Source organism: Belonocnema kinseyi, chromosome 7 (genome assembly GCF_010883055.1).
Source record: "Belonocnema kinseyi isolate 2016_QV_RU_SX_M_011 chromosome 7, B_treatae_v1, whole genome shotgun sequence".
NCBI classification, from domain to species: domain Eukaryota; kingdom Metazoa; phylum Arthropoda; class Insecta; order Hymenoptera; family Cynipidae; genus Belonocnema; species Belonocnema kinseyi.
The window spans coordinates 113,574,179-113,583,738 of record NC_046663.1 but is presented as its reverse complement, the minus strand read 5'-3'; the positions used below and the strand labels follow the sequence as shown (position 1 = coordinate 113,583,738).

General features: G+C 27.0%; 1 protein-coding gene across 3 annotated transcripts in view; it reads right to left on the bottom strand.

Moving 5' to 3' along the window:
* Positions 1–9,560, bottom strand: part of LOC117176111 (ribose-5-phosphate isomerase) — an 11,628-nt gene extending 2,068 nt beyond the window's left edge. The window contains exons 1-3 of one of the 3 annotated variants that reach the window (XM_033366163.1): positions 9,542–9,560; positions 8,334–8,411; positions 8,206–8,266 (exon numbers count right to left, since the gene is read on the bottom strand). In XM_033366163.1, coding sequence (XP_033222054.1) covers positions 8,206–8,266; positions 8,334–8,396 — 124 coding nt within the window. In that variant the 5' untranslated portion in view covers positions 8,397–8,411; positions 9,542–9,560. Of the gene's footprint in view, positions 1–8,205; positions 8,267–8,333; positions 8,412–8,490; positions 8,786–9,541 lie in introns of those variants that run through there. The other 2 variants (XM_033366162.1, XM_033366161.1) reach the window with 2 other exon arrangements.

Below are 9,560 nucleotides of genomic sequence, written 5' to 3'. Positions count from 1 at the left end.
CGAATTAACGAGGTGGGAAGAAGAAAGGAGGGAGTTCTTTAATGATAGAGAAATAGAAGACGGGACTGGAGTAAAATATGAAGAATTGGAAAAAAGGGAGAGAGAAAGACAATTAACAGAAAGATGGGGGGCGATTGAGGAATCAAAATACAATAAATGGTATAAGATGATAAAAAAGGAAGGGCTGCCACAGTATTTAGAAAAGGGATGGGGAGAGAGAAGTTGGACCAGAATAGCAAGATTTAGACTGGGAAACGAGGTAAGGGAGGGGATGTACTGGGAAAAAGAAGAGAACAGAATGTGTAGAATATGCGAATGGGAGGATGAAACATGGGAGCATGTATGGGAAGGATGTACGAGAGGAATGGAAGATAAGGGAAGCTGGCAAGAAAATGTGGTTAAGATTCTAGGCGAAGATGGATTAGGAGAAGAATGGATGAAAGAGTTGGAGGGTGCTAGAGGAGCGAATGAGGGAGAATGAAAGAATGCACGTGAAAAAGGTAAATGGGGGTATAAAAAAAGTGAAAGAAAAAGGACACGGAAGTCGCTTAGATTAGAAGCGTGAAAATTGTAAGTAATGGTAAAGTAAAAGTTAAGTAAACTAAGATGCGTTTGCGTTCTCATGCTCTCTCTCTCGCTTGCACTCTCGCTTTCGTTCGCTCGCTCACTCGCTTGCTAACAAGTCCTAAATTGCGCTATCGCAGGAAATAGAAATAAGGAACTAGATATAAGATTTTATGTAAATAGTTGTAAATAATTGTATATATATAGAAAGGATAAGATTGTAAAAAATATATAGACTTAAACGGAAAGATTGTAAGGAATGGAAGTCATGTAAACCCTTAGGGGACACATTATGAATAAAGAAGAACTAAGATTTAACTATAATTAATTTATTAAATAAATAATAGGTCGTACCAATGAATTTTCAATCTGAAGCTCTGTATGCAATTCTTGGCAATAATTTATATTCTTGGCAATCAGAAAAAGTATGGGTATGCTCTTTTGTTGTTTTGTAAGAGTCAGAATTAAAGGTAAAAACAATATTTTAAAGAAAATTACTGGAGCTGTTATATTTAATGATATACGTTATTTAGAAATAAGAGTAAATTCGCAACTTAGCGATGTAGACTTAATCACAAATCAGTCTAATGTATCACTCACAACTAGTCTGCCCAACAAAATTACTGCCTGATTTACATTTAGCAAAAGAATCTCTGATATAATTTTTAACACTCCTGAAAATGTGTTAAATAATAATAAGGCTGGCTTGAATAGTGTATCGCAAGCATGGAGAGATTGGGAATAAGGGAAAATCAATTGAAAAATAAAATAAAGCTAAGACTAAGGAAGCTAAAAAGCAAAAACGAAAACGGCGAAATGAAATTTCAGAAAAAGCCCAAGAAGATAGAAATAGAAAAAAATTAGAAACCAAAAAGACTATGAACTAAAAGAAATCTATCTTCAAATATTATCGATTTTATTGATTCTGCTTAAGGAGTTACTAGAAAAAGGAAGTTAAAAAGTAAAGACATTAACAAAAAATAAAATAAATTTTCGAAAAAAAACCGATTGTACTAATTCTGCTGAAGCAGTTAAAAGAAACCGAGGATCACCACCTCTGAATCTGAACTAGATAGATGCTGATAATGAAGTGATTTAAGCCAGACTATTTGTTTATAAATGAAAAACAATGGATAAACAATGTTTCTCTTAATTCACTATTCATTTTTTAGTGATACTATTAAAGTTTAGTTTAATCTGATTCCTTCACCATTTCATCTTCATATGACTGGGGTGCCAAGAATTGGGGCCATCCCTGCCAAGAATTGAATTTTTAGGCTAATGAGCGAATTTTAATTATTTTTTCAGTTTCTGATATATATGGTGGCAAATAAAGCTTAGAATTTGATACCCTATTATATAAGCACTGTACATATTAGTATTACATTTATCACAAATACAATTTTTGACATTAATTGCTTTATCAAAGCCTGAAGTTACAATGGATATTTCTTAACCAATTAAAAAAAAAATTGCCTTTTTTTATTTTAAAAATGTTGAAAAGTATATCACTTTTTTAGTTTGTACGGAAGTTAAAAATGTGATCAGGATAATTTGCAAGTCTTTTTCCGTGTACCAGAAAATTTGACAAAAATTTCTAAAAACACATAAAATTTTTGATCTTCTAATTTTGAAAAAGCTGTAACTTTTTTAATTTTTGTCTAATCAAAAAATGTAACTGGGATAGTTACTAAATATATTTAATTTCTAGAGAAAAATTTGAATGAAATTGCCTGATCGATCAGAAAAATATTTTTTTCTATTTTGCTGAACATTTTGAAAATTTTCAATAGTATATAACTTCTCTAATTTGCATTGAAATTGAAAATTTTATTGGGACAATTTGCAGGTCTTCTACCCATCTATAAGAAACTTTGACAAACAATTTTTAAATTTGAAGAAAAAAAGTCAAATTTTGAAAATGCTCTAAATTTTTTTATTTGTTTGGAAATATCTGCGTAACGAACTTCACCTTTATTTTGGGAACCTTAGGAAGTGAATCAAAGGCGGACTCGATTTGAGAAATCCTTCAAAAGTTAGCGTGGCTACAACATTCAGGTAACCATACATACATACATACATACAGACAGACACCGACAAAATTGTATGCTTTTCGGTCTCTGTGAGAATCAAAAGTTAAAGATCCGTTAAAACCCAGAAATAGAACATTCGGACGATTACATTAAACTCTCCTGAATGAGAACGTAAAAATGTATTCTCTTCTCTTTTTATCAAATTTAGTCAAGAAAAAAATTCTTATTTGACACTCTGTTGCCAGACATTTTTTTCCAAAACGTATTTAAAAAAACAAAAATAAGTTGTTTTTTTAAAGGTACAAAAACGCAGTTTCGGGTAAAAAATCAGCACAATTGCTGATGGGGATCCATTGCATTTATCGGGAATAAAATATTTCACAGAGAGTACTGAATTGAATTGAAAGATACAAAAATCCGTAGTCAGGATCAATAAAATGAAAACCTAGAAGTTTTTCATGGATGGAATTGAATAATAGTATTTCTTGGGGTTTAACGTAATTATTATTTATTATTGATCATCTGATAAATTATTTATCTATTTAGTATTATCAATTCATTTTTATTTTTTATCTTGGCTTTCACCTAATTATTAAATTCTTATTATTACTTCATGTGTATACTGCGGTTCCCAGCTAAAAAATACGCAAAGTTGCTTGCGGAGTGTTTAGCTGTAAAGTTGTCGAACGTCGGCCTTTTGCCGGGTAAGAGATCCACAAAGTACTTTGCTTATATTCTTCCCGTGTATTTCATGATGTATTCGACTTCCCTTACAAATTTCAGGCACCGAAAAGTACTTCCCATACATTATTCTGTTGCATTTGGTCAATTTGCTCAATATTCGGAATTATAAACATTCATTTTTCATTATAAATAATTAAAAATTCTAATTTTAAACATGATAGTCACACGCCACTTACTCTTACGATTCCACTGATATAAAAAACTCATTTTTCGAAAAAATGACGCTTAACTATTTTTTTTCCGTTGCATAGGGCAGTATACATTTTTCACCTTTTAATTTATTCATATTAGCTTATACATTAAAAAGTATATTTTATTTATTTATATTTATATTGATTTAAAGATATCGAAAATCTTATTATTCAGGAAAATGTAAACTTCTAAACTGACATTCCAGAAAAATGGATTTAAAATATTTTCAAACCGATAAATTTCTAAAGGTACAAGTGGGGATGAAATTCATTTGAAATATATACTACAATTTAGAATTCGAAACAATGCCACATAGATTTTTTCTGAAGGTATTAGAGAGAATTAAATAAATTACAAATAAATTCTACTTCACGGAATTAAAAACAATTCAATATACATATTTTCTGGAAGAAATGAAAGGAATTAAATAAATTTGAAATGTATTTTATTTTACGAAATTAACAACAATTAATTATAGATATGTTTTTAAGGAACTGGAAGAAATTAAATAAATGTAAATTTTGTCCTGTTTCGGGAACATAAAATAATTTTAGAGAGTCGTTGCCATCGCTATAGGAACTGCAGGGAATTGAAATTTTGAAAAATCTCTTGCGGATTAGAAGTCGGTGGAAGAATCAGGTTTAATATAGGGCAGAAAAGTTTTCACGTTTACGCTGAAATCGGAATTTCACAATTCTTTTCAATTCAAGCCTTCTTACTATATGCCTATAAGAAGTCAAAATTTTTTATCAGTTATATCGTAACTTTAAAAAAATTATTATAAATGTTGGATCTCATGGTTAGAGTTCTGAGCCGGTTATATTACTTTGAGAACGGTAACGAGAAAGCAAGTATTTGGTTAGAAATTAAACTATTTTTTTAAAAAGTCATACTTTTTTCTGTTGCAAATTCTTTTTTATTGAAAATTGAATCATTTCGTAGAAAATTTACTTTTTGTTTAGAATTTAAATGTTGGCATTATAAAATTTACTAAAATACTTTTTAAAAAATTGTCGGTTTTTATTAAAAATGCCTCTTTTTTAGTAAAAATTTCGTCTTTCTTGGATAAAAATTCATCTGTTATAAAAGAAATTTCGTCTTTTTTTTATATATAAAAGTTCAACTATTTGGTTGAGAATTCAACAATTTTGTTAAAAATTCATGCTTTTCGGTGGAAAAAAATCGTCTTTTTTTAATGAAAATTTAGTCTTTTTTGTAGACACTTATTTTTTGTAACAAAATTCGTATTTTTATCTTGAAAAGTCCTTGAAAAGTCAATTAAAATCTGTTTTTAATGAAAATTCCACATTCAAAAAAAATTTGTTTAAAAAAATAAAAATTCATCTGTTTTAAGAGAAATTTCTTCTTTTTTTATATATATAAAAGTTAAAGTATTTGGTTGAGAATTCAACAATTTTGTTAAAAATTCATGCTTTTCGGTGGAAAAAAATCGTCTTTTTTTAATGAAAATTTATTATTTTTTTATAAACTTATTTTTTGTTACAAAATTCGTATTTTTATCTTGAAAAGTCAACGGGAATCTCTTTTGGGTGAAAATCAGACCATTTTTTTGAAAATATGTATTTAAAAAAATGCATTTGTTTTAAGAGAAATTTCGTCTTTTTTTATATATAAAAGTTCAACTATTTGGATGAGAATTCAACAATTTTGTTAAAAATTCATGCTTTTCGGTGGAAACAATTCGTCTTTTTTAATGAAAATTTAGTCTTTTTTGTAGAAACTTATTTTTTGTTACAAAATTCGTATTTTCATCTTGAAAAGTCCTTGAAAAGTTAACTAAAATCTGTTTTTAATGAAAATTCCACATTAAAAAAAAAAATTTGTTTAAAAAAATAAAAATTCATCTGTTTTAAGAGAAATTTCTTCTTTTTTTATATATATAAAAGTTAAAGTATTTGGTTGAGAATTCAACAATTTTGTTAAAAATTCATGCTTTTCGGTGGAAAAAATTCGTCTTTTTTTAATGAAAATTCCACATTAAAAAAAATTTGTTAAAAAAAAAATAAAAATTCATCTGTTTTAAGAGAAATTTCTTCTTTTTTTATATATATAAAAGTTAAAGTATTTGGTTGAGAATTCAACAATTTTGTTAAAAATTCATGCTTTTCGGTGGAAAAAATTCGTCTTTTTTTAATGAAAATTTAGTCTTTTTTGTAGAAACTTATTTTTTGTTACAAAATTCGTATTTTTATCTTGAAAAGTCAACTAAAATCTGTTTTTAATGAAAATTCGACATTAAAAAAAAATTTGTTTAAAAAAATAAAAGTTCACCTGTTTTAAGAGAAATTTCGTCTTTTTTTATAAACGTTCAACTATTTGGTTGACAATTTAACAACTCCCTTAAAAATTCATGCTTTTTGGTGGAAAAAATCGGATTTTTTTAATGAAAATTTATTCTTTTTTGTAGAAACTTATTTTGTGTTACAAAATTCGTATTTTTATCTTGAAAAGTCAACGGGAATCTCTTTTGGGTGAAAATTCGACCATTTTTTTGAAAATATGTATTTAAAAAAATGCATTTGGTTGAGAATTTAACATTTTTGTTTAAAGACAGCCTGTTTTGCTAAAAATTCGTCTTTTTGGATAGAATATTCAATTTTTTTGTAAAAATTGTTTTTTGTTTAAAAATGCATATTTAGATTGTGAAAAAAGTTACTTGAAATCTTTCTTAACAGAAACTTCAAATATTTTTTTCAAAATTTATCTTTCTGAGTTCACCTGTTTCAGAAGAAATTTATTTTTTTAATGAAAATACCAGTTTTTGGTAAAAAAATTTAGCTTGTATACTTTTCTTTTGAAAACTTAACTATAAAAAATAGTTCATTGTTTTTTATTACAAATTCATCTGTTTTAGTACCAAATTGATATTGTTGGGATAAAAATGCAACTATTTGGTAGAGAATTTAACTATATTGTTGCAAATTCATCCTTTTTGGTTGAAAAAATTCGTCTTTTTGCATTGAAAATTCAATTTTTTTCGTAGAAACTTATTTTCTTGCTACAAAATTTCAATTTTTGATGGTACTGAGCTAACTAGAATCTTTTTTGGATAAAAACTCAACTTTTATTGTAAAAAAATTCTTTTGTTTCACGATAAATTTCTTACTTTTTGATAAAAATTCAACTATTTGCTAGAAATGAATTTGAAAAAATGAGAATAATTTCCAACGAAATAGATGAATTTTGAACTAAAAAACAAAAATTTCAGAAAAAAAAGGAAATTACATTTTGAAATAAAAATTTTTTTTATCCCAACTGATGAATTTTCAGCATAAATGATGAATCTTCAACCGGAATGGTAGTTTAAACAATGAATCTTCAACTGAAATAGTTGAACTTTCAACAAAAAAATTAATTTTTACTAGAAAAAGATAAATTGTCAACCAAAATTGAAATAATTACGTTTTAATTTATAAAATCAATTTTCAACAAAAAAAAACGAATTTTGAAAAAAATGTCATCATTTTATAATAAGAAATTGAATAAATAAATTTGGAATTAAAAAATAATTGTTTAACCAAGGAGATGAATTTTTAACTAAAGTTATGGAATATTCAACTGGAACAATAGTTACATTTTTAGTTCAAAAGAATAATAATTTTCAACTAAACAAAAAAAAATCAACAAAATACTTAAATTTACGGCAAAAACTTTCTTTTTATCAAAAAAAGAAAAAAAACAATTGTTCAATCCAACAGCTTATTTTTCAACAAAATAATTTGGAACAAAAAACAAAGAGAATAAATTTGAAAAGAGTATTTACTGAGTTAACTGGAATCTTTTTTGGATGAAAACTCAACTTTTTTTGTAATAAAAAATTCTTCTGCTTTACGATATATTTTATATTTTTAATAAAAATGCAACTATTTGCTAGAGAATTCAAGAATTTTGTTAAAAATTCATTCTTTTTGGTTAAAAATATTCGTCTTTTTGGACTGAAAATTCAATTTTTTTGGGAAAAAATGATTTCTTTTAAAAAAATTCATAGTTTGACCCTGAAAACTTGACTAAAATCTTTTTAACAGAAAATTCCACTATTTTTTTTTTAATTGATTTAAAACTTCATTTGTTACAGAAGAAGTTTCATTTTAGTTAAAATTAGTTAAAATTCTCGTTTTTTTTTTGTTTTTGTTGTTAAAAATAATTTTTTTGTTTTAAATTTCCTTTTTTTGCGTAAAAGTGCATCAGTTTCGAGGAAAATTATTTTTTTGTTGAACAGTAATATTTAAAAAAATTTTTTCTTTTGTATAAATTTCATGATTTTTTTATTAAAATCAAAACTATGACACTTTTTTGTAGACAATTTGTCTTTTTAGGTCGAATATTCAACTATTACATTAAAAATTCAATTATTTTGTTAAAGAGTTATCTTTTAAAGTAGAAAAAACTTTTGTTTGAAATAAATTAATATATTTGAACATTTTTAATTTGTATATGAAACCCTGTAATTCCTGAATATGTCTGAGCTATAAAATATTTTATATTCAACCGCTGATATAACGTGAACAATAAAAATATTGTTAAAAATCATAAATTCTTAAATTCCTTTAAATTCTCCTAAATTCTGTCATATTCTCGGTTATATAACCTGAACTTAAATTCTCGGGAATTTAAGAACTCTACTCATGGTAGTGATACAAATTTTTCTTACCAAGTCTCTCAACTGCATAAACAACAGTCGATCCACTTCCAATGCCGATAATACTGTCACTCTGTAAGAAATATAACAATTTGCGAATTTATACGAACTTTTCTGGCTAAATCACAATGCTTACTAACCTTTACGTATTCATCAACTGCTTTATATGCAGCTATCTTTTTTGCACTTTGTAGCAGATTCATGTTGCTTGCAAAACCCTATGCATAAAACAAAGTACAAATTTTTAACAATAATAAATACGGGGTAATCATTCTCACAAACGTTTATTGAGCTCACTATTAACCGTTGTGTGTGCTTTAACATCTCCTACTGTCGTCTGCTACATTCAAATTTTAATACGCACGAATCTATTACAATTAATAGAATAGACGGAATATCTTTTCTTGATTTTTAGCACTTCAGATTGATTTGCGCAAGTAAATAATCCTAAATTATAATATAAAATTTCATGGAAAAAATACGTTTTATATCGTTTCATATAAAAGCAATTTTAATTCTCCCTCTCAAAAATCAACTACTGCCGTCTCCCACTACCAAAGATATCTCATATTATAAGCCACTGCCAGAGATGAGTTCTGCCACTGACACACAAGCGTCTATGTCGACTGTTTCTGCAGGGCTTTTTCCGTCCGCGCGTGCGCAATGAATTCGTTCACTTGCTTCTTCCAGCCTGCCAGGCAACAGTAAGGTGAAATGAAAAAAGGAGGTTCAAAATAACTTTTAAAAGGCAATTCTTAAACGATTTTGGATATTTTTTTTTAGATTAATTGAGCAATACATTTTGAAGAGGTTTTTTTAGGCTGATTTTTTAATTTTTGTTTCGTTTGAACTTTTATGTTAATGCAAAGAGTAAAAAAAGTTGATTCTTTTGTTTTGCTTCCTTATATCTTTGTGAACATTTTTTTCCTACGATCAGCATTGCTCGACTTTATACACGGGAAAAATTGAAAGCAAAAAAAATTACATTTTTAAATTAAATGTTATAAGCAAATTAACTTAATAAATGGCCTAAATGATGGATTTTTCGTTTGAAAACTAAATTTTTCCGATAATGTTACTTGCTTTTATCGAAAAAATAATACTTTATCATGAGAATTTATCATCCGATGTCTCTGCTTTGTTCCGGTGGAAATTTTGAGAAAAAAATTTTTTTATAGAAAATACCAGTGGAAGTTTTCTTTCCCAACTTACGTCCACACGGAATGAGATATCGTGTTAAAAATTTGGCACGATAAATAGAAGGCATACAAGAATGTGTCTCTGGTCCTAAATAATTAGAATAGTGAAAAAAGTCTTTTTTTAATTACTATTTTGGAGAAATACCGACCGTGCTGTCGTCAAATCCT